This window comes from Convolutriloba macropyga, chromosome 9 (assembly GCF_964194025.1).
Source record: "Convolutriloba macropyga chromosome 9, txConMacr16.3, whole genome shotgun sequence".
In the NCBI taxonomy this organism is placed as follows: Eukaryota; Metazoa; Xenacoelomorpha; order Acoela; family Convolutidae; genus Convolutriloba; species Convolutriloba macropyga.
This window is the reverse complement of record NC_134476.1, coordinates 17,873,594-17,900,776: the sequence shown is the minus strand read 5'-3', so window position 1 is coordinate 17,900,776 and position 27,183 is coordinate 17,873,594. Positions and strand designations below refer to the sequence as shown.

General features: G+C 36.6%; 1 protein-coding gene and 2 non-coding genes across 17 annotated transcripts in view; 2 read left to right on the top strand and 1 right to left on the bottom strand.

Annotated features, from left to right (window-relative positions):
- The window catches only part of LOC142345649 (cilia- and flagella-associated protein 54-like), a 129,839-nt gene that overhangs the window by 42,626 nt on the left and 60,030 nt on the right, over positions 1 to 27,183 (bottom strand). For all 15 annotated transcript variants that reach the window (XM_075397830.1, XM_075397831.1, XM_075397828.1 and 12 more), the window contains 14 exons: positions 25,050 to 25,141; positions 24,353 to 24,540; positions 18,018 to 18,224; positions 16,214 to 16,449; positions 15,499 to 15,732; positions 14,980 to 15,194; positions 14,372 to 14,587; positions 13,811 to 14,004; positions 13,269 to 13,466; positions 5,648 to 5,841; positions 4,907 to 5,051; positions 1,320 to 1,540; positions 835 to 921; positions 168 to 347 (listed from right to left, as the gene is read on the bottom strand). In XM_075397830.1, the coding sequence (XP_075253945.1) occupies positions 168 to 347; positions 835 to 921; positions 1,320 to 1,540; positions 4,907 to 5,051; positions 5,648 to 5,841; positions 13,269 to 13,466; positions 13,811 to 14,004; positions 14,372 to 14,587; positions 14,980 to 15,194; positions 15,499 to 15,732; positions 16,214 to 16,449; positions 18,018 to 18,224; positions 24,353 to 24,540; positions 25,050 to 25,141 (2,607 nt within the window). The remainder of the gene's footprint in view (positions 1 to 167; positions 348 to 834; positions 922 to 1,319; positions 1,541 to 4,906; positions 5,052 to 5,647; positions 5,842 to 13,268; positions 13,467 to 13,810; positions 14,005 to 14,371; positions 14,588 to 14,979; positions 15,195 to 15,498; positions 15,733 to 16,213; positions 16,450 to 18,017; positions 18,225 to 24,352; positions 24,541 to 25,049; positions 25,142 to 27,183) is intronic.
- Positions 5,111 to 5,183, top strand: Trnar-ccu (transfer RNA arginine (anticodon CCU)). The gene has a single exon. It is a non-coding gene; the product is annotated as a tRNA-Arg (tRNA).
- On the top strand, positions 6,460 to 6,532 carry Trnar-ccu (transfer RNA arginine (anticodon CCU)). The gene has a single exon. It is a non-coding gene; the product is annotated as a tRNA-Arg (tRNA).

The following is a 27,183-nucleotide window of genomic DNA, read 5'->3' as shown; positions in this document are numbered from 1 at the left end:
GAAATAATGGCTCCGGAATTTCATTTCAATATATTAAACGGCTGAAGTTTTATTTTGAATACTAAACACACTACGATATTAAATGATATAAGGAAAGCATTAATTTTAGGATTACATTACCTACTGTGATATAGTGGAGGTAAAAATTTCGAATAAATCCAACCCACCTTGAGGTTTCCGGACTCGAAAATGGGCCTGCTCTGGTTGAACTTTAGATTAGGCAGCTGTGTCTCTGGCGACCTCCATCCAAACACGCTCTCAATCTGGGGCAGATTGGTGCCAAATAACACTTTAAGCATCAGGTCACATGCGGGTGAGTATAACTGCAGGGCAGTCAACACCCGAATCTAAATAGAAGATTGGGTGCTTTCAATAGCCATCAATTCAGTTTTTGAGAAAAGGCGTTAGAAAAAAAGGCTGGCGGTATATGAGTCATCTTAAATTGAGGAAAAAAATAATTGTTGAATTATAACCCGCTTTGAAGACTTCGCAATTTGTTTCACTCTTATTGGCATGTTTCTTTAATCCAGCAATATTTATAAGCAGTTTCAATCATCATTGATTGTTCATATTGATTGACAGTCCAAAATATTTATGTCAATCCCGAATGGTTAGTGACAGATTGCGTTCTAATCAAACATGATCAATGGAGCTAAGAGTTGACAACATCGCAAATGTTACAATCTGGAGTCATATTATTTTAGGGGCTTCTTTGAAAAATGGAAGCGTTTGGAAAAAATTACAGTATGATTAACTCGAAAATCTTGAGTGACCATTTTGCGTTAGGATAATATAAGGATTCTGATTGGATAAGCCACGTTCACGAGAATGTACCTTTGTGAGTCGAGTGAGAACTGTCCGCTTGAGATCCCGACACGCGTGGGCACAGATGAACTCACACAATGTCAACGTAGGCAGACTCTGGAAGAAAAAGAATATTCTAAAACACTCAAATATTCATTTTGAAGTTTTTTCAATATTTACATGAGCATGACAGCGCCAGAATTAGATGTGCCTTTTGACATAAAAATTTGCAGCCGATAAACAATGAACTAAAATTGTACAACAAAGTAGAATGAATTTGAAAATGAGTTTTGAAAATAAATTGGCTGAAATTTGACAATAAAAATGGTACCTATTCTTCGGCCCCCAAGTGTTATTTATGCCACAGTTACAAACTATGTGTTGTTATATAGCACGTTGCTTTGTAAAATAGCACGTGGACCGGTGGCTTAAAAGTTAGTTATATGCCCATTAAGCTGGAGGGGGTGTAGATCCAAAAAATAGTGATACGCTTACTTGCAAATTGGTAAACTAACCGTCAAGTTGTAGTTGGATCTGTGCAACTCATTGGTGACATATAATAGACTAGCAACCAGAGTTCTGGAGTTGCATCTGAACTGATCAGAAGTGATGTCAAGTCCAGGCAGGAGCTCAGCCATAGATTTGGATCCCACTGGAGTGGAGTAATCTGGTCCAATTGAATATGAGGCATAATCTATGTCCGAAAGGGGGTACGGCAGACTCGATCGGAAGACAGCTGGAAACAAATGAGCGTATTACAAGGATAATTGGCAGGCTATGCTTTATCAAGTCGCTAAATTTCACGACTGATAATTACAATTATGCAAGGGTTAGGAGTTGAACTCAGGTTATAGTTCAGGTGGTTGCTGTGGTCGAGGGCGATAAAAAAATGGGATCTATTCTGTTTCCTTCCCCAGCTTAGTAAGCATAAATCTTTTATGACCCCCCAGGCGCACCTGCTATTTTTTTTACATAGTAACGTGCCATATAACAACATAATTTGTAACTGGGGGTCATAAAAACACTGGGGGGGGGGGGGGAGGGGGAGCGAAACTTTCTAGCCGACAGGACTTGAATTAAGGCTTCCTCAGGAAAACTGTTGTCATGGAAAATGTTTCAGCAAGGCCTCACAAGGTTCAAGGAGACAAACTCAATTAGGTGAACGCCGTTTTTGCTATATTCAATAGGCGAAAAAATTTATCTAAAACTTTGGGGAAAAGAGGTGAATGTCAATTAAAACGAAATTAATTAGGGGGTAGTTCTTCTTAATCCACTACACGCCAAAAAGAACTGTCAAGTTTTCCTAAAACTTAAAATTACATTTAAATGAGTAGATAAAGTACACGTAGAAAAAACTATTTTTTCCAAATTTTACATCAATTTTTAGTCTTGGAACTTGTTGGTAATTGGAACTTACAGCTGTAATGATTGTCAAATTTTATCAATAAAATTACATTTTTATCAGTCGAAAGTTGTCATTAGCTCAATATATATGAAACCCAACACATCAAACAAAAACATAAATACAAGTGTTCAGAGTCATTTCCAGAAGCAGGTTATTGAGGAAGGTTGTTTATCCGTCATCTGCAGTGACTTCAACCTTAACCATCTCTCAAAAATACCTAAATGGAACATTTGCAAGATGTTGTTATGGCTTTTGATCTGAAATATATTGAGAATAAAAACTACAGAAACTAAGAGCAGCAAAACAAGCATTGACGCAATTTAATTGAAAGATAAAATATGTCTGAGCGTCTTACAGCTGTTACAGATTGCTACTGACTGATCTTTAAGATTTCTTACTACAAAGGGACTAGTTTTAAATTCGAAAGCAATGCAGTGAGGGTTTTGAAACTCTGGTCGAAACTGAACGAAACTTATGAAATCGAAAAAAAATTACTTTCAACATGAGATACACACGTTCCAAGAGACATTCGAGTAACTCTGTTGAGAGGCCGCAATGCAAAGCTTTAGCTCTTGCTTACCAAATGTGTAAAAAAATTAAACTGAAAAATTCAAAGAGTGTTCCACAATTGGCTAAATTTTGCGTCCAACTTCAAAACAGTGAGTGAAACCACTTCCAAAAAAATGACATTAGTATCTAGACAAGGCTCTTTCCAACAACAAACACTGCCGAAACTCAAGAAAAGGCGAAGAAAATGCAAAATAAATACTGAGAAGACTGTTTTGATCTGAACAACTTATTTATAAGAAAACTCAAAGATGTGCAACATGCTCAAAGATGTGCAAAAAACTATACACGTGCATTGAGATTAGAACATTTCATGCCAGTTTAATACAAGCTGACATAGTAGAAATACATAAGGGCGGAGAGCAGTCGGAACCAGCGAGCTAGAGGCCTATCTAATAATTGCCAACAATAGCAAACAATCATTGGACCTTTCCTGTTCAAAACATGAAATTTTTCGGAAAAATTTAATCTGCTAGATTCAAATCAGTTTGGTTTCAGACAACAATGAGTTGCAGCTGATACATTGGTTCAATTTCTAGAGAACGCCTGAAAAAATTGGAAAACAAACCCAAACACTCTGGTGGGCTTTCTTTAGAACTAAAAAACCATTCGATACATTCTATCATTGCACTCTACAAAGAAAAAGTTCTAAAATAGGCTTGAGGGTACCAGTATTCACATAAATGGAATCGTATATAGGTGCAGAAAGCAGAGTCTTCAAAATGGTTTCCAAAGAGCGAGCGAGAGCGCAAGTCCACTTACTTTTGGTGCTCCTCGAGGCTCAGTGTTGACACCACTACTATTTATATATGTCTATGATATCAAGAGAAAAAAACATCTTATTTTGCCACCATACGGGGATGATATTGCTGTGCAACCCCAAAAAAACTTGTGATAGTCTGCTTCAGGGCAATAGCAAAAACTATATCAGTTTCTTAGTGATAGTAAATTGAATCTAATTTTGAAAAACAAACAATTTTTCTACAGAGGAGCAGCAGAAGCACTTCAGCTAAATTAACAATAGGCAACGTGTCAATTAATACTGGCAAAGAAATCACATATCTAGGTATTCTATTTGACAGTCTTCTAAAATTCAAAGAACATGCAAAAACAGTAAGTTCAAAGACGAAAGTCATAAGTTTGTTTTACAGCTTAAGTTCCATTTTAAGCATCAAACAGCTCGTATATGTGTTCAAGAAAAACGTGCAACTTGTTGTTCAAAAAGGGGTACTAATCTACAGAACTGCAAACAAGACAACAATTCAACAGATTGAACCAAAATTAAGCAAATGACCTCAAAAATATTTCGAAAACCTTGGCAATAAAATGTTAAGAAACGGCACGATTATGAAACTTTCTTAGCAAAGGAATTGCATGTTTATAAACTACTGAAACTTTAACTAAAACGTTAATACATGAGCATAAAATTGATAATTTTAACAGATTTATTGATGATCTTGAGTTAAAATTACCTGAAACTTGTGCAGAAAATTACCCAATTTTATTCTCAAATTTGAATCTAAATATGTTGAAACCGTTAAAACTCATAACAGATCAGAACTAAACACATATCGTCATACATGCCAACATTGCCATGTTCTGAAATTTTTTCGTGTCACTGTAGAACATAGACAAAAATTATGGTTTTTGGTATCCTCCATAACAGTTCTCAACTAGATTATTGTAAAATCAAAACTCTAATTCTTGTTGTTAACTTCTCGAGCAAAAATAAACTTCTTCCCAAAGGCATCACCCAACTAGGAGTAAAAGCCTTTTGATGTCTTTTCAAGTGTGTAGGTAAATTATTTCTATGAACTATTGTTATCCATCACGGGTGTCTGGAACCTGAAGGGAGAACCTATAAAAAAACTATAGCCCCATGAGTTTTTTTCGTCTAATCGAGCACCGTTTTTATAGTGCACCATTTTAGATATTCACAACTCCCCATGAGAGAATTTTAGATTGCGTAAACATATCACAAAGACACCAAATGAGAAAGAAATCAGACGAAAAGACTAACTGTTGTTAGAAACTGTTTTAGAACAACTACATAAACTTTGGTTATATATGCAAAAGCTGTTGCTTTAGAATTATCCTCTTGCATTTGAGCAAGATTGCGCAGGCTCTGACCTTTGAAGCAGGCAGTGGCGAAGTGGCACATTTCCAGCTTTGGGTCAACTTTGGCCTTCATAATGTACTGGGCTATCTTAGACACCAGAATGCCCACCATCAAGGAGCCCCACAGCCCACATTTGTCCAGAATCACCTGTGACCTCTAATAAAATATGAAAATATTAGTTCGGTCATAATGCTATTAAAGTGAGCACAGTCCAAGCCCGCGTGGCCTAATGGATAAGGCGTCCGGCTCCTAACCGGAAGATTGCGAGTTCGAGTCTCGCCGTGGGTAGTCAGCTTTTAAAAGTTAATTTCTTATTTGTTTAACTTAAGACGAGTAGAAGAAATGATAACGTTTCCGGAAATGCCACAGACCAATTAATAACAGTAAGAAAAGCTGATCAAATAACAATTTTCAAAATTCGACAACAATCTTAACTATCCTAACAGTAACAATCTTTAATTAAATTTGCATTGATAATCTTCTGACGAACAGTGCCTTGAGTCGACGACATCATTACCACTGTACAAATAATTCTTCATCAAAGAACAAAACAGAGATATTCCTTAACCCGTAAATCAGTCAAATGCTGCAACGAGTGAGAGAACAAACTGTTTCGGGTTGTCCTTTTTGTTTGCCTCGGTCAAGCTGACCAATATGATTGATTATGTACAATTATAAATTGAAAAATTATCAAACACTTATGGTCCAAATTAATTAGAAAACACAGAAAAACAATTCCTCAAAATTCATACCTCTTTATCACCAAATCGACTTTTGGTGACCTTCTTCCAATCTTTAATGACGTCATTGCTCTTGAAGAGGATGTCAATGGCCTGACTCCATACCCTACTAGCCTCCCGCGTGTTGCCCTGGTGGAGGTAGAGATTGCCCAGTTCATGCAGCGCCTGAACCTGGCAGCCCGTCTCTTTCTTGGCGGATAGCAAGTCTGAAATGAAACACAAATTGATTACTAAATGTTCCGGGAACCACAATTTCACCCAGATTCATTTGAATTCCCGGACTTCACCCGGACTTCTAGTATAAACCAGTTAATACGAGAAGGGGACAGAAAAACATACAAAATGAATATTTAGTTACATGTTTAAACACCAATTATGTCAAATAAACCATCTCGATGTAGAATGAAAGAGCCCATGGCTCTTCAGACGTAGCGCTAGCTTAGATCAAAAACAACACTCAAAAACTTAATTGATGGAACTAGTTCAAAAAATAGTGGAAAAACCTTTTCTCAATGAAACAAGAATACCTTCGGCTTTTTCATAGAGCAGCACTGCTACTTTTTGAGACCTTTCAAATTTAAAAAATGCGAAAAAAAGCAAAAGTATACAATTACAACAGCGTTGACGAAAGTAAAAGATTTAATATAATTTCTAGTAGTGTCTGTCATCGAGCTTTAAAATGGAAAACCTCACAGAGCTTATACAATACAAATACGTGTAATAAAGTTGTAATAAAGTTCTCAACTAATTTGACAGGTGTTTATAGATACAATTAAATTGTAGCCAAGCGTACAATACTCAATTACGTACAACGGTTTATTCAAGCCCGCGTGGCCTAATGGATAAGGCGTCCGGCTCCTAACCGGAAGATTGCGAGTTCGAGTCTCGCCGTGGGTAACAATTATCCTTTTAGTAAGAGAATGTTTCTAGTGAGGTATGTTGATCTCTTTTTGTTGTTCCAAAATTTTTATAGAAATGGAACGAGAGATTTAGAAATCTAGAGATATGGAGAATTTATGACAGGCCGTCTTCGTTTCTTCAGTAACGTTTACAACTTTTGTGAAAAAAATTGCAAGGACAAGAAGAGTATCATAACAAAGCTCTTGAAGAATAGAATTCGTTAACTGAAAGACGTAAACAACTGCTCCCCCAACGCAACACAACTGCACTAAATTTTGTCATATTTTTGTGGTTTTCATACGCTTTAGTCAAATTTGCACTGACGTATAGTATAAATAAACATTTCAAAAATTTGCAACTTATTATTTCGCGGTTGCGCTTTTTATTATATTCTCATTGTTCTTTGATTTTGATATTCGCCCTCTAGGGTACCGTAACGTGAAGGTTTAATTACCTTGTTGTTATTCGATTGAGCTACCTGGACAATGATAAATTTCGGAAAAAAGATAACAAAACTAAATTAGGTAGGGTTTAATTAGTTAGGGTACCGCAATTTACCTCCAGTATGGTACATAGCGTTACCTTTACATCCAGTATGGTAAGCACCGTTTCGAATAACGTACCATTACAAAATAAATCATCATGTAAAAATGTTGCCCGTGTGTTCATGGGTTGCAATTGATACTCAACCACTAAGCCCAGCGCGCCACAGAAAAGAAAAGTTTCGCTCACTTTTTCAAGACTCAATTATCAATCAGAAGTTGAATTTAAGAATGAATTAAGTCAGACTGGAGAAGTGAAAGAGCAAAGTGCAATGAGTTTAAGGAGTTGAATTTTCTCAAATGGCACCTAGAACAGGGACTGAGAAAACATTGTTTTAACAAAGTTCTGAATTTTCCGAACTTTAGATGTAAAGCTGTTTTAAAGGTTTTTTAATTGCTTTGAAGTTTTTTCTCTTGATAATTCCCACAACAGTTATAAAAGATAAAACATGTGCTGTAAGGCTGCTAAGACGTACTTTTTCCAATTTCTAAAAACGGAGCGATTTGACGTGGACAATATTTTTTGCGGAAATAGAGATATTAGTGAATTTTTGAGTTTCGCCCATTCCGAAAAACATTTTAAAGTTCACAACCTTTGTCCGAATACTTACAGATCTGATTCGCTCATTGGTTGATCGCAAATACACCCATTTAATTGTTTCATTCATAACAAAAGGCTTCAACAATTTAGACACGCTTGTTCTCAAGATATTATATTGATTTGTTTAAGTTTTCAGCGTTTTAGTTGTTTTTTCTGTTGTCCTATCGCTCAATCTCATCAATGATAGCTCTCATCTGCTTCTTAATGACAGAAAAACAAACATTCTAATTACAAATTTCAATTACATGTATCGGTTTCAGCACTGTATCCTATGTTTTAATAAAAAAACAGACATGTTTTGAATTTGCTTGTTTATTCTAGTTTCTCTTTTTGTTGTCTTTTTTGCTGAGTCTGACTTATGACAAATCTCATTTGCTCTCTAATGAGGCTGCATTCAATCAATTTTTTAATTGTCTGCAAATCTAAATTGGTATCTAACGGTTTTAATGACATTTTAGATTTACAATATTTGTTTCCACAGTAATGAAAACTTTTGTGGTTGAATCTTGTAGCTGAGTTTTGTATTTAGATCGACACCACAAAATCGTTGGTTTTTGGTGTTTTGTTCGTTTTTGTAACCTTTTTTGATTTCAACTCATTTTTCAAGAACAAGAGTTTCTGGTTTTGGTTTCACTTACCGCCCAATGCTTTTATTAATTTTGGGAGAATTTTAAAAAATAATTAATTTCGAGCTATGAAAGGCTTTCGCCGTTCGTTTTGTTGCATTCGTACCTTGTCTGTCTAATGAAAAGTATTGGTGGATATCTAGTTCTACGAAAAATAGTTTTTCCAATGCTAATGATTCTTTTCACATTGTAGCTATTCATTGAATTCAAACAACCCGTGTTGCCTTATAACAATCAAACGTCTTGTTGTGCTAAAGATTTGATGCTGTGGTTACGTATTTATATGAATTTAGCGCCACTTCAATTTCAGCGATATTATTGAATTTTGCCAAATTTTTGCTGCGCTTTTGATCCTATTCTTATTGTTCTTTGATCTTGATATTCGCCCTCAAGGTTACCGCAACGTGAAGGTTTAATTACCTTGTTGTTATTCAGTTGAGCTACCTGGACAATGATTAATTTCGGAAAAAAGATAACAAAACTAAATTAGGTATGGTTTAATTAGTTAGGGTACCGCAATTTACCTCCAGTATGGTACATAGCGTTACCTTTACATCCAGTATGGTAAGCACCGTTTGGAATAACGTACCATTACAAAATAAATCTTTATTTTTAAAAGGTGACCCGTGCGTCCATGGGTTGCAAATGATACGCAACCACTAAGCCCAGGGCGCCACAGAAAAGAAAAGATTCGCTCACTTTTTTAAGACTCAATTATCAATCAGAAGTTCAAATTAGGAAAGAATTTAGTCAGACTGGAGAAGTGAAAGAGCAAAGGGCAATAAATTTAAGGAGTTAATTTTTCTCAAATGGCTCCTAGTACAGGGACTGAGATAACAATGTTTTAACAAAGGTCTGATTTTTCCATGAACTTAAGATGTAAAGCTGTTTTACAAGGTTTTTAATTGCTTTGATACTTCCCTCTTTTAATCTCTTTATACTTCCCACGACAGTTATAAAAGATAAAACAAGTGCAGTAAGGCTGCTAAAACGTAATTTTTCCAATTTCTAAAAGAGGAGCGAACATGATGTGGACAATATTTTTCGTGGAAATAGAAATATTAGTGAATTTTGGAGTTTCGCCCATTCCGAAAAACATTTTAAAGTTCATAACCTTTGTCCGAATACTGAAAGATCTCATTCGCTCATTGGTTGATCGCAAATACACCCATTTAATTGTTTCATTCACAACGAAAGGCTCCAACAATTTGAACACGCTTGTTCTCAAGATATTATAATGATTTGTTTATGTTTTCAGCGTTTTAGTTGTTTTTTCTGGTGTCCTATCGCTCAATCTCATCAATGATAGCTCTCATCTGCTTCTTAATGACAGAAAAAAACATTCTAATTATAAATTTCAATTCAAATGTATCGGTTTCAGCACTGTACCTTATATGTTTTAATAACAAACAGAGATGTTTTGAATTTGCTCGTTTATTCTAGTTTCTCTTTTTGTTGTCTTTTTTGCTTAGTCTGACTTATGACAAATCTCATTTGCTCTCGAATGAGGCTGCATTGAATCAATTTTTTAATTGTCTTCAAATCTAAATTGGTATCCAACGGTTTTATTGACATTTTAGATTTGCAATATTTGGTTCCACAATAATGCGATCTTTTTACGGTTGAATCTTGTAGCTGAGTTTTGTATTTAGATCGACACCACAAGTTCGTTGATTTTTGTGTTTTGTTCCTTTTTGTAACCTTTTCTGATTTCAACGCATTTTTCTCAAAAACAAGAGTTTCTGGTTTTGGGTTCGTCGTGGTTTCACTTACCGCCCAATGCTTTTAATAACTTTGTGATAATTTTTTTTAGAAATATTCATTTTTGAGCTATGATAAGCTTTTGGCGTTCGTTTTATTGCATTCTTACCTGGTCTGTCTAATGAAAAGTCTTGTTGGATATCTAGTTCAACGAAAAATAGTTTTTCCAATGCTAATGATTCTGTTCACATTGCAGCTATTCAATGAATTCAAACAGCCCGTGTTTGCCTATTAACAATCAAACGTCTTGTTGTGCTAAAGATTTCATGCTGTGGTTACGTATTTATATGAATTTGACGACACTTAAATTTCAGCGATATTATTGAAGTTTGACAATTTTTTGCTGCGCTTTTTATCATATTGTTCATGTTCTTTGATTTTGGAATTCGCCCTCTAAGGTACCGCAACGTGAAGGTTAAATTACCTTGTTGTTATTCGATTGAGCTACCTGGACAATGATAAATTTCGGAATAAAGATAACAAAACTAAATTAGGTAGGGTTTAATTAGTTAGGGTTCCGCAATTTACCTTCAGTATGGTACATTGCATTACCTTTACATCCAGTATGGTAAGCACCGTTTCGAATTACGTACCATTACAAAATAAATCATCATGTAAAAATGTTGCCCGTGTGTTCATGGGTTGCAATTGATACTCAACCACTAAGCCCAGGGCGCCACAGAAAAAAAAAGTTTTGCTCACTTTTTCAAGACTCAATTATCAATCAGAAGTTGAATTTAAGAATGAATTAAGTCAGACTGGAGAAGTGAAAGAGCAAAGTGCAATGAGTTTAAGGAGTTGAATTTTCTCAAATGGCACCTAGAACAGGGACTGAGAAAACATTGTTTCAACAAAGTTCTGATTTTTCCGAACTTTAGATGTAAAGCTGTTTTAAAGGATTTTAATTGCTTTGAAGTTTTTTCTCTTGATAATTCCCACAACAGTTATAAAAGATAAAACATGTGCTGTAAGGCTGCTAAGACGTACTTTTGCCAATTTCTAAAAAAACGGAGCGAATTTGACGTGGACAATATTTTTTGTGGAAATAGAAATATTAGTGAATTTTTGAGTTTCGCCCATTCCGAAAAACATTTTAAAGTTCACAACCTTTGTCCGAATACTTACAGATCTGATTCGCTCATTGGTTGATTGCAAATACACCCATTTAATTGTTTCATTCATAACAAAAGGCTTCAACAATTTAGACACGCTTGTTCTCAAGATATTATAGTAATTTGTTTAAGTTTTCAGCGTTTTAGTTGTTTTTTCTGTTGTCCTATCGCTCAATCTCATCAATGATAGCTTTCATCTGCTTCTTAATGACAGAAAAACAAACATTCTAATTACAAATTTCAATTACATGTATCGGTTTCAGCACTGTATCCTATGTTTTAATAAAAAAACAGACATGTTTTGAATTTGCTCGTTTATTCTAGTTTCTCTTTTTGTTGTCTTTTTTGCTGAGTCTGACTTATGACAAATCTCATTTGCTCTCTAATGAGGCTGCATTGAATCGATTTTTTTAATTGTCTGCAAATCTAAATTGGTATCTAACGGTTTTAATGACATTTTAGATTTACAATATTTTTTTCCAAAGTAATGAAACCTTTTCTGGTTGAAAATTATAGCTGAGTTTTGTATTTAGATCGACACAAGTTCGTTGGTTTTTGGTGTTTTGTTCGTTTTGTAACCTTTTCTGGTATCAACTCATTTTTCAAAAACAAGAGTTTCTGGTTTTGGTTTCATCGTGGTTTCACTTACCGCCCAATGATTTTATTAACTTTGTCATAATTTTTCAAGAAATATTTATTTTTGAACTATAATAAACTTTTGGCGTTCGTTTTGTTGCATTCTTACCTTGTCTGTCCACTGAAAAGTCTTTTTGGGTATCTAGTTCAACGAAAAATAGTTTTTCCAATGCTAATGATTCCATTCACATTGCAGCTATCCATTGAAATCAAAAAGCCCGTGTTTGCCTTATAACAATCAAACGTCTTGTTGTGCTAAAGATTTCATGCTGTGGTTACGTATTTCTATGAATTTGACTCCACTTAAATTTCAGCGATATTATTGAATTTTGCCAATTTTTTGCTGCCCTTTTTATGTTGTTCCTGTTCTTTGATTTTGGAATTCGCCCTCTAGGGTACCGCAACGTGAAGGTTTAATTACCTTGTTGTTATTCGATTGAGCTACCTGGACAATGATAAATTTCAATATAAAGATAACAAAACTAAATTAGGTAGGGTTTAATTAGTTAGGGTACCCCAATTTACCTCCAGTATGGTACATTGCGTTACCTTTACATCCAGTATGGTAAAAACCATTTCGAATAATGTACCATTACAAAATTAATCATTATGTAAAAATGTGGCCCGTGCGTTCATGGGTTGCAAATGATACGCAACCACTAAGCCCAGGGCGCCACAGAAAAGAAAAGTTTCGCTCACTGTTTTAAGACTCAATTATCAATCAGAAGTTCAAATTAGGAAAGAATTTAGTCAGACTGGAGAAGTGAAAGAGCAAAGGGCAATAAATTTAAGGAGTTAATTTTTCTCAAATGGCTCCTAGTACAGGGACTGAGATAACAATGTTTTAACAAAGGTCTGATTTTTCCGTGAACTTAAGATGTAAAGCTGTTTTACAAGGTTTTTAATTGCTTTGATACTTCCCTCTTTTAATCTCTTGATACTTCCCACGACAGTTATAAAAGATAAAACATGTGCTGTAAAAGCTGTTTTAAAGGTTTTTTAATTGCTTCGAAGTTTTTTCTCTTGATACTTCCCATGTACTACTAAGTCATAGTGACGTTTCAAGCAAAGATGCCGATTTCTTTGTCATTAATTTAGGTAAGTAGGTTAGGCAAAACATTTCACAGTAAGGCACACAGTTCTGATTCCGTGAAATATAAGTTTTCAGAATCTTTTTTATTTAGAAATATCTCTTTATAAATATCTCTCTTATCAATCTTCAGAAATATACAAAGTGTCAATCTAAAACTAGGTGATATTTACTTCATTCTCGTCATTTGATGGAGAAAGGAAATTTATGTGCCAACGGACATGGCTCAACCTCCTTGTCCCTAATAGTCTGTTTTAACTCAGTTCAACTCCTCTTATATTGCTATCGTGAAGAATATTTTGAGTAAGGGGTTAGAATTGCTCACAATTTTCTGCTTCTTGATTATCTAACTTGATCTAACTAACCAGATGCGTGTTGATAGGCTTTGATCACCGTGGACAGCTGATTGGCTGGAATTGCGGCGAACTGGACCTCTTCCAAACTGTTGAATCTCAATCCTTTCATATCTTGGGGAACCGTAGTTGGAATGTACACAGGAGTTCTGTCAATTCTGACTTGGCTCTCAGATCTGACCGCGTCTCCAATTATGTCCTTGGAACCTCCTGAAAAGGTTCAATACTAAATCGAAGATACTTTTCAATAATCTCTGTCTAGTACAGTTGTCAGGTATGAAACAAGAAGCAAAAATGTCCCAAGCTTACAAATCTTCAGATAATGATAGTAAAACGTTCCAAGCATGAACAACAATTCAGTAACTTTGACTAGGAGAAAAAGTAAAAACCCTAAAAAAAATTCTGTGACTACTTAATATTTTAAAAGCCTGGTCATATAGAAGAGGAGTAAAGGCTTAAGTGGTTAAAGGCAGGGCATCTAAAATATTGTAGAATTCGACACCTTTTGAGAAACTAATTCAGAGTTGTACCTAACAGTTGTACGTATATCAAACCTAAGTGATGTCCGGCCATGTATAGAGCAAGGAGCCTCCTAGCATGTCTGAGTCCATGGGACACAAACTGAGAGTGGTCCATGGCTCTGCTCAATTCGGCCACACTTTCATCTATGTCCAGAGGCACACTCGCCACTTGCAAAGATCTCACTGGACTCGGAGCTGGAACTGTCGATACATGCCGCAATTGATATCTACAAAAAATAAAATTCAATACCAAAACCTAACAGTGTTGAAGTGGCTACAGCCCAGCAGAGACACCGAAAACCCTTTAAAAAGGAGAATCTTATCGGGCGAGAAAGGATAGTGGGCAGCAGATGAACAGATAAATTAGTCGGGACGGCTCTTTAATTGCTGCTATTGATTATAACTTATGCATAATCAAACTAAATGAAGTATAACAACCAAAACTATTAAGCACCGGTATCAATTCTCGGAATTGAATTTACGAAGTCATTCTTTCAATTCATGAAAACAAGAAAACTACAACTTTGTCAGATCAAATCTGTGGAAAGATTCCGTATTCACTAGTTTATACAGAAGTTGAACAAATTATCCAACCTATTTGTTGCATTTTCTGATAACTCCTCGCCGGGAGGCACAGTGACCCGGAACACAGGCGAGTCATATTTCTCAGCGTAGGCAGGTAGTCGGGCGTTGGCTCCTGGTGCAAACGAGGGCTGAGGCATGTCAGGTCCATTGTGATCTAGAACCCTCTCGATTATCTTGTGCTGCGAGTAGATAAGAAGAGGCGAGACTTGTTCCACAAATCGACAGCTGAAATAGACTCAAGTTTTGAAGTTGTGGATCTCTAATTTATAAACCATTTGAAAACTTCAATGATTTCGGAACGACAGAGCAACAGAAAATTATGTTCATTCTATTGACCAGCAACTTTTCCAAGAGTACAATCAACTGAACAACTGACATTTAAATCCAAATCAACTGAACAACTGACATTTAAATCTAAAGCTTTAAAACTGACATTTAAAGCTTTTTTAAATTAGATGTGAGAATACTGTTAACAATTTCAAATAATAAGAAGCCAAATTTCAAGGAGATTCAAACCACAGTAATAATTCCATAAATTCTGAAAACATGAACATTTAAGCAAGCCTTAAGCCACAAAATGGGGCGCAAATCGTCATCAAAGAGGTGACCAGACTTACTTAGTTATAGCGTTGATTTTAAACGCTATATCTGTCATAGTCTCCCACTGCTGATTAAAGTACAGCAACTCTAACGTCCTCAGAAATATGCGATAGGCGAATCTGGCATCGAACAGAGTCAAATCATCTGCAATCTTCTCGAAGGACAGCTTGGACCCTCCCACTTCGTCTTCTTGAGTACCGAACACACTCGATTCCATAGTTCGCTTCGGTTTCTGAAAAGTGCAAAAATTTTTGTTCCCATTGTCATCATTTTTTATACCCATTTTCATCACTTCGAGGATTCTTCTCGAAAGGCATTTGAAAGTTTGAAACTACTGACATTTTAGACACAAATACATCGTTTTATAGCATTAAAAAAACTTGAAAGCAAAAGGCTAGTCACCGTTTTTTAGGTAAAATGCAAAGAATATTTTAAAGGACGGCTCAAAAGAGTGAAGCAAGAATTTTTAGAAGGACAAAATATTTTAACAAAAGTTATTCTTGCACCAACAGGAAACACTTGTTAGTTATTCATACCTTGTCCTTTGAGAAGAGCTGATCAAGTTGCAATTGCATGTTAACACACACAGAGTGCAGGGCAAGAGACACTTGTAAGAATGTGGGAGCAGCACACGCTCTCAATGTCTCTACTGACAGAACAGAAGTGGTCTTGCTGGAAGTTATGAGGACGTACAGACACTGGTAGATATTCCAGAGCATTTTAATATTGTTTTGTGCCAGAATCCACAGACCACCACGCTCTGCTAGGTTCTAAATGATACAAAACTGTAGTTTTAAGACTAACCAAAAACTTTCCCCAAAAACGTCGAAAAGATGCCAAACAATGCTTTAACTTTTTTCTAAAAGATATTCTCATAATCACAGTCTGTTTAAACTTTTCGACCTCAAATGATTATAAGTATCAACTTAAACTCTCAAGTCCTGATTACAAAGACGTTTACGGGATTTTTTTATTGGATCATTTCTTATACAATGTTCCCGTACAGAACCCCAAGTGTAAATCAGTACTGGGCAATTGTAAATGCAAGTCTCCCATGTAATATATTTTGCTCGCTTTGTCGCTAGAAAGGAGAAAAATTTCGATACTCATGAAATGATAGATACCAGATACAAAACTAATATCTTTCAGACAAAGTTTTGCACTCTGAAAGCTGTCCGAGGCCCTCTTAAATTTGTCTAAAATTGGATTAAACTTTTCCGGAAAAGTTCTTATAAAAGTTTTTACACTTACCACACTTCTTGAAAATGCCAAGAACATACTCTCCAAACTCGCTTTCACTTCTCTCGGGCTCAGTTTCTCAGGTGCAACAATATTCCCAGTATTCTTCTTGCCCCTCTTCACGCTTTTCCCATGTCCTCCTACATTTCCATTCGAAGTGGTTGGGTGGGCTTTCTCATCTGAGCCAAGAGCCGTTGCATTGGATACCCCGTGATCATGTTTTGGATGTGGTGGCACTGGCATTACATCTGCACAAACAAACTCACATTTCTGTACTTCCTAAACACTATGCATGCATTTGAATTGCTATGTTTGAATGTGTGAATAGACATTTAGAAAATATTAACAGCGGAAGTTTAAAATTAATATGTGCATAGTAATAAAGCACTTGCATATAATAAACATCAACCAAAAACTTGTTCACATTAAAATTTTTGGAGTTACGGGTTTTGTAATGGGATCTACTAATTTTATTTTCTTGAAAATTTTTCCAAATATGGTTGTTGATGTATTATACCAGGCACGTAGTAATGAAAATAAATATCACGCAGTTTAAAGATTTATGTCTTATTAGAGTTGAACACTCTCAAAAATAGGTTATAGTTTCGAAAGCACCAGAGAAGGGAGTTGGGTGATATATCTTAAACAAACAAATTACTGAACAAAAGCATATTGAGCTGTCGACATATTTCGGTTACCTAGCAAAATTGTATCTTTACATCAGGCCAAAGTCCGAATGTGCGATCAGATGAAGATAACTTTTGAGATCCCTTGAAATCAAACTTAAATTTCGAGTGAAATTGGTAATTTAAAGAAAGTGAATTTTGGAGTGAAATTTGAATTGTTCTTTCCATTGATGTTTTTACCTCTGTAATCCATATAACTCGAATCGATATTACGAGCCTCATTGAGAAATAACTCATTTCGAGGCAACCTAATTTCAAACAGCCTACAAGACAAGGAAGAGGGGAACTAACAGAGTAACAAAGTAGCGCTTGCTTCACCAACTAAAAAACTTTGCTTTATTTTATTTGATCGATCTTCTGGGCGACAGAGTCCCCTCACTGTTTGCTTAGCAGAAATTCAGAAGATGACACCGTTTATCTGCACCATCCTCGTTCAATGACTTAATTTAATGCGTAATATATAAAATTAGATTTGGAAAAAATTATCATTTTTTTCTTTTTTATTGGTAACTCTGCTCGTAATAGCCCTCCAATGGCTGGCACAAGGTGGGATAATAAGGAAGGAATGATTATTTAATGCACTGGTCGACCTCGATTAGTTATCTTGCATTGTCTTGCAGTATTTCCTTCCAAAATTTTGAACGACAACCATCCATCTTGTGAGAACTTGCAGGATAACCATTTATCTCGCAAAAATGTAAAAATCTCTGACCAGGTTCTAGCATGATCAAAATGAGTTATAAAGGGTGTTTCCGATCACTTTTTTCACTATGATAAGCTTTTAGAACCAATATAGCCGCAAATTTTGAAGGTTTTGTGCACAGTAAAAAATTAAAACCACACAAAGAATAATGCGTATAATACAGTAAGCATAAAAAGTGGAAGATAAAATAAGGACACGTTTGGAACAAAAATCTTCCACCAAACCTTATCAGAAAAATTTGAATCAATCTTAAAACTGGACATCTACCGTTTGCATACATTCAATTCTGCATTCAACTTAAAAAACATGACTATGCTTTTTATCCTAAGCGGGTATAACACATAAGAATTGTTCATGTAACTGCAAAGAAGTATACAGACCGAGTATTAAGCAGTTATTTTTTTAACTTTTAGTTGTTTATCATTACGTGGTGGATTGGGAGCATCACTATCATCTGATCTGTAGCTCCTGGGTGAATCGCCTCTGTCATCCAATGGGGCACCACCTCCAGTCGTGTCAATTGAGGTCCTGTGAGTCGCGGGAATAGTAGCAGGAGCATGTGCATTTTGAGAGAAGTCCTCTGAATTTTGGGGAAGGACCACGTTTCCATTCGCATCTTTCTCCACGTCTATTTCTGAAACGAAGCGCTGTTAAAAGTGTTGCAATAGACAACTTCAAACCCCAAAAATGTCACCAAAGCATCAAAAGCATGTTATCTAATGAGCAAGTGGTTGCCGCTGGCGTTCTTTTTGGACCATTTCCGTAATTACATTCTACGCTATGGGCTAGTGATCAAAGTATAGAAATGATACAGAAAATAACTTATCAAGAATATCGAAAAGTGGTGTTAAATAGAGCGTGAACAACAGGTGAACAATAGGTCCTAGAACAGAAACCTGTGGCACTCCAATTTACTTTTCGAACCAGTTCGAGACATTTTCTGTGATTTCCAGTATTGCAGGATTTCCAGATGAAAAGCTTTTGAAAAACGTCAGTACAACGTTTTTCCATCAAAAAAAAATTTTCATCTTCTAAAAGCGAACACTTCTTACAAATAAACGGATGATACCGACGAAACCAAACATTCCCAGATTTTCCTACGCTTGAAGCTGAGCACTGCCAATTTTGTTCGATTTTCTGGAACAAAAAGTAAAAGGTCCTTCTGAAATTTTTTGCAGCGTAAGAGTGAAAGTAAAAATTTGGTTTTTTCAAGTCCGTTTTTATTCCGGAAACAATTCAAAAATAAGCAAATTGTCACGAGCAGCCCGGAAAGTAGTTTAAAACACGAAACAAGTAGTCGCGGTTCGAATGGTGCCAAAGTTATTGCGCTGCGATTAGCGGTTCGCCTGGGGTTTTGTAATTTTCATTTTCTACGAATGCGAAAATTGGGTTACTTTGGTGTTTCTCAACTTAAACTAAAAGAAAGGTTTGATCTAGATGTTTGCTTTAATTCAAAGAGTCAGAGAAAATACAGGCACTATTAGAGCTGCTTAACTTTAGCTATCCAATTCTAATTTGTCCTGACAAAGATTAGTTTTTAATAGCACCTCACTTCAAAATTTAAACTAAATATTTACAGTTCAATGATAATCAAGTAACCTCTTAAAAGGGTAATAGCTCTAATGACAGGTCACGATAACCTCATGATCATGAGGCGTAGCTGCATGAGCATGACACACCCGCACGTTGAGAGAGAGAAAAAAAAATGCATCTTTCATGAATTTTGATATTTTTAGTTTTTGTTATGTCTTCTGCTAAGTGTGCTCGTTCGTCGGTAGTTGAAAGGCTATCTAAAGACGACACCTGCTATAATTAAGGAATTGCAGCTCAAATCTGGGAGTTGGTGGTCGAGTCGGGCAAGTTTGAGGAGGCGCCGCTCATCACCAAGGAGGATGTGGAGCAAGAGAGGGTGCGGCTTGGGAAGGTGCCGGCCCCAATGATGAAGCTTGCCTCGGAAGAAGCTCAGGTTTGTTATTCTACTTCCTCCTTGATTGTTCCTCTTTGTTCTTCTCCTTGTTGTTGTTGGCTTGAGCACATGAAATCAAAACTTGTTGTTAGAATAAAAATAACTATTTTTGTTACAGGCAGCTGCGGTGGCGACGACTGGTCGAGGGAGCTACCGACAGTTGTTGGGCAGTGTGGAGGATCCTCGGCCAGACTGAGCGTTTGGGCGGACGACCATCTACGAGGGCGTGTTCCCTCTGTTGAGGAAGAAACCTAGCAACGCTCCGCAGCTGTATGAGTTCGAGGTGTTTGGCGGGGATCGACTTCCTGATGCATCGCTCCTGGTTGCTGATGGCCCATCATGGAGACGTCCTCATCCTGATGAGATCCCTGACTTGGTCCCGACGTTGGCTGTGCTTCTCAGGGGTCTCAAGCTGTGGATCTTCTCCTCTACCAACCGCACAACAACGAAGTTTTGGGTCAACCAGGAGTTTGATCTGCACTCGATGTTCGCGTTCCTGCAGGTAATAATTGTGTGTATTTCAACCAAATAATGAGTGAATAACCCGCATGAATACTAATCCGCTTGTTTGTCCTGTGGCTGTAGTTTGCATGTTGTGAAGGGTGATGGCGCAGCTGGCTTCTCCTTTTGTGTGCAGCGTCCTGGTGAGACGGTTTTCATGGAGAAGGCAGTTGGTCACTGTGTCCTGACGGTGAGCGGCATTCCTCGGGAGTTCAAGGACTTCAGGACCGAGGATGTCGGCGCAGTGCTCCTATCCTCTTGGGTAGTGAGCTCCCGGACGGACGGTGACGAGCCCACCCTGCAGAAGTCTTGGTACTTCGCTCCTGGCCATCGGACATGGCAGGCGACTGCTGAGTCGAAGAAGTACAAGAAGAAAAGGAAGTCGACATTTGGGCGAAAAGGGAGCCCATGACTAAGTAAGAAATTATTTTACTGCACTCTCTTGTGATGTGAGAAATTAGTTAGCACCGCACTGACTATGAATAGGTAAAACAAACACTAGTTTTATTAAAATATTAATGTTACATTTTGCTAATCCACGGTATATAGTGTAGTATTAAGGTAAAAATGTGTGTAAAATGTTGCAAAGTTTGTGAACCACCTGGCAAAAATGATCATAACAATCTGCACAACGAGGAGAGATAGATAAGCATGTCATTGAGAATTCAAGTTTTTCCGAAGAGCAGGGGTTTTGTAATTTATAAATTTAAAGTCACTGCATTTTCGTGAAAATCGGTGTTATGAAATTTCAAAAGCATATAACTTTGAAAGTAACAATTCATTCACCATGGAAAATAGATCATGACAATCAGCAGACCTAGGAGAATTCAGATCACTATCGATGAAATTACAACAATTCTTCAAAGCTCAGGTGTTTTGTAATTTGCAATTGATACCTCAAAAATTAGCATCAAAATTGTAATTATCAAAAAAAATTTTTATTTATTTAGTTTTATTATTAGCTAATACGAACGCGCTTGGATATTATGTTAATGATAAACAGAAAGATAGAATAGATACACTTTTTTGTAAGTTTTAAAATTTTGATTTTCTTTTTCTGAGCTTGTCAAGTCATCAAATCTGTCAACTATATGAAAACAGCCAGTAATCGACAACTGCGTTGATGGAATCAGTCTTTTGTTTACAGATGCTTGAAATCATTCAGTAGTTGTGTTTGTATTTATCGCAATTATATACAGCGCCTTATAAATTATTCTTGCTTCCTCCTATTGGTGCTATTTATGTTAAATTAAGATTCAATTGAAACATGTTTTTTCAAAGACAAAAGGAATGAAAGTTTAAATGTTCTGAGAACGAAGTTCAGCACCTTAGCTTGTTGATGCAATCATGTTAAACAGTAACGATAACATTACATAGGGGCCCTTTATGTAAAGTTAGTAAATTCAACAAATTAATTCCAGATTGCAAAATGTTTCGATTGTTCTTGGGTGTTTTGCTTTTTTGTGGATTGATTTACTGCGCGAATGAAAAATGCGAACTGTTGGAAGAGCTATGGGAGCACAGACAGCACTTAGAATGGAAATGTTGCGAAGGGAAGGAGTTGTTGTACTTAGATGGAAATTTGATGGCAGAAAATGGAGACTGTTTTCACAGTCAGAAAGTTATTGGAAAGCCAAATAAAGCGCTTTTGTTGATGATGTTGTTTACTGCATTTGTTTTATAGACTGTAGCTCTTTGAACTTTGTGCGTTGTGTTAGATACTTTTAGAAACTATACATCAGAGACTTTTAGCAAATTTTAATTACTGTCAAACAGATTCAGACTTTTTTATAGCTCCGTTTTAAAACTTTGTTATAAGATTTTAGATTGAAATACAATTTAAGATACAGCACAAATGTTTTATTCTAGACTACATAGAGAGCATCGTCAAAGAAAATTTGGTGATCACAAGTGTGAATCACCTAGGGTAGGATAAATCCCACCTAGTTTTTCGGGAGACACTTTTGGAATATTATTGTTGGCACTGGGGTCATTGGGGTTTAAACTTAGTAACTGCGTTTGTAATTGAGAAAGAGCTATAACAACACCTTTTTTCAATAGGCGATGGTCTTGATGATTTTGTAAATATTCAAAATCTGCGTCAGAAACGATAATAATTGGTTTCGATTTAATAGTAGTTTTGTCAATTTGAAGGCGAAAGGGGAAACGTTTATGAACTTCTTGGTATCTGTGGAATAAATAGCTCATAAGGAGATGCAAAAGGAAGGAAGTTACAAACATAACAGCTCCAAAAACTTAATATGGTGTCCAGCTTACTGTATTATCAAATTTGGCATCAAGTTGAGGATGAAACTTTTTCATGTTAGTAAGAATAGGTTGAGTTATGTCTTCAATGGCGTCTAGGCTTCGTTTTTTGTGTTGTGGTACCTGTACGAGTTGCAGTTGTACTTGTTCAAGGGCTCGTCACCGTCCGTCCGGGAGCTCACTACCCAAGAGGATAGGAGCACTGCGCCGATATCCTCGGTCCTGAAGTCCTTGAACTCCCTAGGAATGCCGCTCACCGTCAGGACACAGTGACCAACTGCCTTCTCCATGAAAACCGTCTCACCAGGACGCTGCACACAAAAGGAGAAGCCAGCTGCGCCATCACCCTTCACAACATGCAAACTACAGCCACAGGACAAACAAGCGGATTAGTATTCATGCGGGTTAATCACTCATTATTTGGTTGAAATACACACAATTATTACCTGCATGAACGCGAACATCGAGTGCAGATCAAACTCCTGGTTGACCCAAAACTTCGTTGTTGTGCGGTTGGTAGAGGAGAAGATCCACAGCTTGAGACCTCTGAGAAGCACAGCCAACGTCGGGACCAAGTCAGGGATCTCATCAAGATGAGGACCTCTCCATGATGGGCCATCAGCAACCAGGAGCGATGCATCAGGAAGTCGATCCCCACCAAACACCTCGAACTCATACAGCTGCGGAGCGTTGCTAGGTTTCTTCATCAACAGAGGGTACACGCCCTCGTAGATGGTCGTCCGCCCAAACGCCCAGTCTGGCCGAGGATCCTCCACACTGCCCAACAACTGTCGGTAGCTCCCTCGACCAGTCGTCGCCACCGCAGCTGCCTGTAAAAAAATAGTCATTTTTATTCTAACAACAAGTTTTGATTTCATGTGCTCAAGCCAACAACAACAAGGAGAAGAACAAAGAGGAACAATCAAGGAGGAAGTAGAATAACAAACCTGAGCTTCTTCCGAGGCAAGCTTCATCATTGGGGCCGGCACCTTCCCAAGCCGCACCCTCTCTTGCTCCACATCCTCTTTGGTGATGAGCGGCGCCTCCTCAAACTTGCCCGACTCGACCACCAACTCCCAGATTTGAGCTGCAACTCCGTAATTATAGCAGGTGTCGTCGTCAGATAGCCTTTCAACTACCGACGAACGAGCACACTTAGCAGAAGACATAACAAAAACTGAAAATATCAAAATTCATGAAAGATGCAATTTTTTTCTCTCTCTCAACGTGCGGGTGTGTCATGCTCATGCAGCTACGCCTCATGATCATGAGGTTATCGTGACCTGTCATTAGAGCTATTACCCTTTTAAGAGGTTACTTGATTATCATTGAACTGTAAATATTTAGATTAAATATTGAAGTGAGGTGCTATTAAAAACTAATCTTTGTCAGGACAAATTAGAATTGGATAGCTAAAGTTAAGCAGCTCTAATAGTGCCTGTATTTTCTCTGACTCTTTGAATTAAAGCAAACATCTAGATCAAACCTTTCTTTTAGTTTAAGTTGAGAAAGACCAAAGTAACCCAATTTTCGCATTCGTAGAAAATGAAAATTAGGTTACTTTGGTGTTTCTCAACTTAAACTAAAAGAAAGGTTTGATCTAGATGATTGCTTTAATTCAAAGAGTCAGAGAAAATACAGGCACTATTAGAGCTGCTTAACTTTAGCTATCCAATTCTAATTTGTCCTGACAAAGATTAGTTTTTAATAGCACCCCACTTCAATATTTAAACTAAATATTTACAGTTCAATGATAATCAAGTAACCTCTTAAAAGGGTAATAGCTCTAATGACAGGTCACGATAACCTCATGATCATGAGGCGTAGCTGCATGAGCATGACACAAATGAAATCAAAAAGACCCCAACTTAATGAAGTACCGAGTCAAGGCCTCTTCTCTATTGCCAATTTTGATCTGGTTCTAAAATTCTGATTCCAAAATCAGCAATTCGCAAAAATCGAGTTAAAAATATCTACGATTCAATTAAGTTCGAAATAATTCTGAGGCTTGGAGACAGAAGATGTCGTACCTCCGATTACCAATCTTGAAGCCAAGTATAGAACAGTGCTATGAGTGGAATCGCCGTCACCTCCACCCACACCTTGTCCACCAATGCCTCTGCTTGTGGGAGGGTGCTCGGCTGAGGCCCCAGGCCACCCCACCACCACTCTACCTGCCATGTCCAGTGTGAACAGATCTATGTCCAGGAACGAAACTCTAAACAAAAAAGGGGTTAAATTTCAATACCACGGATATTTTGAATAATTCGGGTTTTAGAATAATTTACAACTGGAATTTAAAAAATTTACTCTGAAAGGGAACTCTACCACAATGGTTGCAGTTCTAAAAAGAAATTGACATTAATTTGTGAGCAAAAATTCTTAATCGATATTGAGTCCTGATGCAAATTATACAAATTCTTGTTTTCCTTTTGATTTTTTAAAAAAAAACACATAACAAACTAACGTTGGTTGAATTGATAAATTTTCGTTGATTTCTGCATCAATTTAACTTTTTCGATGGAATTCTCTAAAGGCGGCTACTCTCTGTTTCCGAGACTCAATTATTTTGCTACATGAATTGCCGGTTTCTTTGCAGCCACAAATTGATATAGCTTTTTTCAAAGCTATCAGACATGTTTTTTCAACGCAATAGACGTCATCATTCGAGCTTTCACCCAAAACTATAACCTTTAAGAACTTGCTACAAAAAAGAAGACTACATGCCTGCTAGTTGTGTCGACACTTTCGAACACTTTGAACAGTTCCAGCTTCTTTACCAGACCAGAGAAGATACAAACTCCGTGTAGAGCATTCAGCTGAAACAGAAACAAGCATATAAACTTAAGATATCAAATTCTAATTTGATATCTTAAGTTTAGATATCTTAAGAGAGCTTAAACTCCGGAGGTAAGTACTAGGACATTGTTGCATTATTTTATAGGTTCATTATAACAAACACTGTTAAATCAAATAGCAGCCTTGTTTCATGAGACCCGACGACATGTCACCGCTAATGAGCAGACCTGATCGAATTGTCAAGTTGTAAGGAACCTTTAATTCTCTATTTAAACTGCGGTTAAAATGAATGATAGCTTCGATGCCTTTTAAAATAAATTTCTATATTTAAACAATTCCGTTGTTCATTTTTTCTTCTTGTACAATGCAATTTTAACGCAGAAACAAAATAAACCGAGATCAATAAATGGAGCCGATGAAACATATTTTGAGAATGTTAATCGAACATCCTTAAAACTTAATTTATTCGTGTCTATTATTACGCTTAGTCCTACTTTTTATTCTAATCAAATGGGGGGTGTAATTTTACACCTGGCAACCTCCTTGTTAAGGCAACCTTTTCCAGCAGATATTTTTTATCGTAGAAGCCCCAAGCCATATCGTCGGAACTTGTATAATTTTATGATTTTTTTCCCAAAGTTTTCAAGCAACAAAAATATTGTATTATGAAAATTTGTCTCATTTTACGCAAGTTCCACTGAAAGTTAGTTATATAGCTATTCTGTATAATTGTTCGATTTTCCGATAATTCTAAGAATTTAGGACCTCTTGTCTCTTAAATTAACACAACCAACAAGCGTCGGACGAACCACTCTTGAACAACTGTTGAGGCAATCAATTTAAAAGAGGCATAAGCTAGAAAAACGTTTTTGGTGCAAAACCTACGGAAGATTTCAATCCCGGGACCTTTTGGAAGCAAATGGCGTACATTAACCACCACGCTACACGCCGTAAAACTATTACCACTCTCAATCAGTTTTATTTCAGCAACAAAAATAATTTCTGAATGCGCGCAATTCCAATCACTCAAAAAATCATAAATTGAAGCATGGAAAGTCACTCGAGAATTGAAATCAAACAATGTTCTTGAAAAAAAACGGTTAAGCAAAAATTTGGCATGAAAAAAGGACACATACTTTTACAATAATTGCTTCAAACTTCGTCTGAGATCAATTAATCATAATCCCTTTCTGCGTAACACAGGCAACAACAGTATGCTCACATCGGCCTGTTCTCAGCTGACTTTTCTTCAAATTATTATCCCCACAATTCCGACTGTATTTTTTACTCTTCTACAGATCTTTGAAGAAAGAGCACAAACGAGATTTCAATCACATGTTTTACTTTTGCAATTAAAAAACGTAAAATTTCGTCTGAATTCCATAGTCATGAAGGAACTTAGTTGCCTGCAATTATTTGAAATACATGAAAAAGCATGGCATTATACCTCAACTATTAAGTCAATCGAGCATTTGTGTTAAAACAAAAACTAGACTTACAATTGATACAATAGTTCCTGAATTTCTCAAATTAGCTGTGTGGGCACATCTTGTCGTTCCAAATGGTGCTTCATATTTCAAATGACGTTTCTATAAAGTTCTGTTTGAAAAATTATACAAAAAGCTCAATCAATGCTCTGTAACAATGATTGAAACTGTTACAGTCACTAAAGTTGCCCTTTATCAATAGAGTTTCCGTTTGTCTTGAAAGTGAGTTTGATTGGCATTTCTCACTTTCAGTTCGAACTTTTCTAACAATGATTCTGGTCAAGATTACTTGGAGACAGTCTGTTGGCGATGACTAAAACGTCCTCTGCTTTAAGGGCTTTACATTCTTACTAGTAGTCATTTTCGTATGAAATCTTTTTACAATTGTTTTTATTTGAGATGTTATCGATCACGAATTCCTACAGATGCGACGATTAAGCACAAGAAAAATTAGTTGGTTTCGGAAATTTTGTCACATTAGAAGTTTCGAAGACATCGACATAATGGAACGCTCCGCATTTTATTCCTGAAAACTTCTGAGTTTTTTGAGAGCATGGATTACTGAAATCAAACTC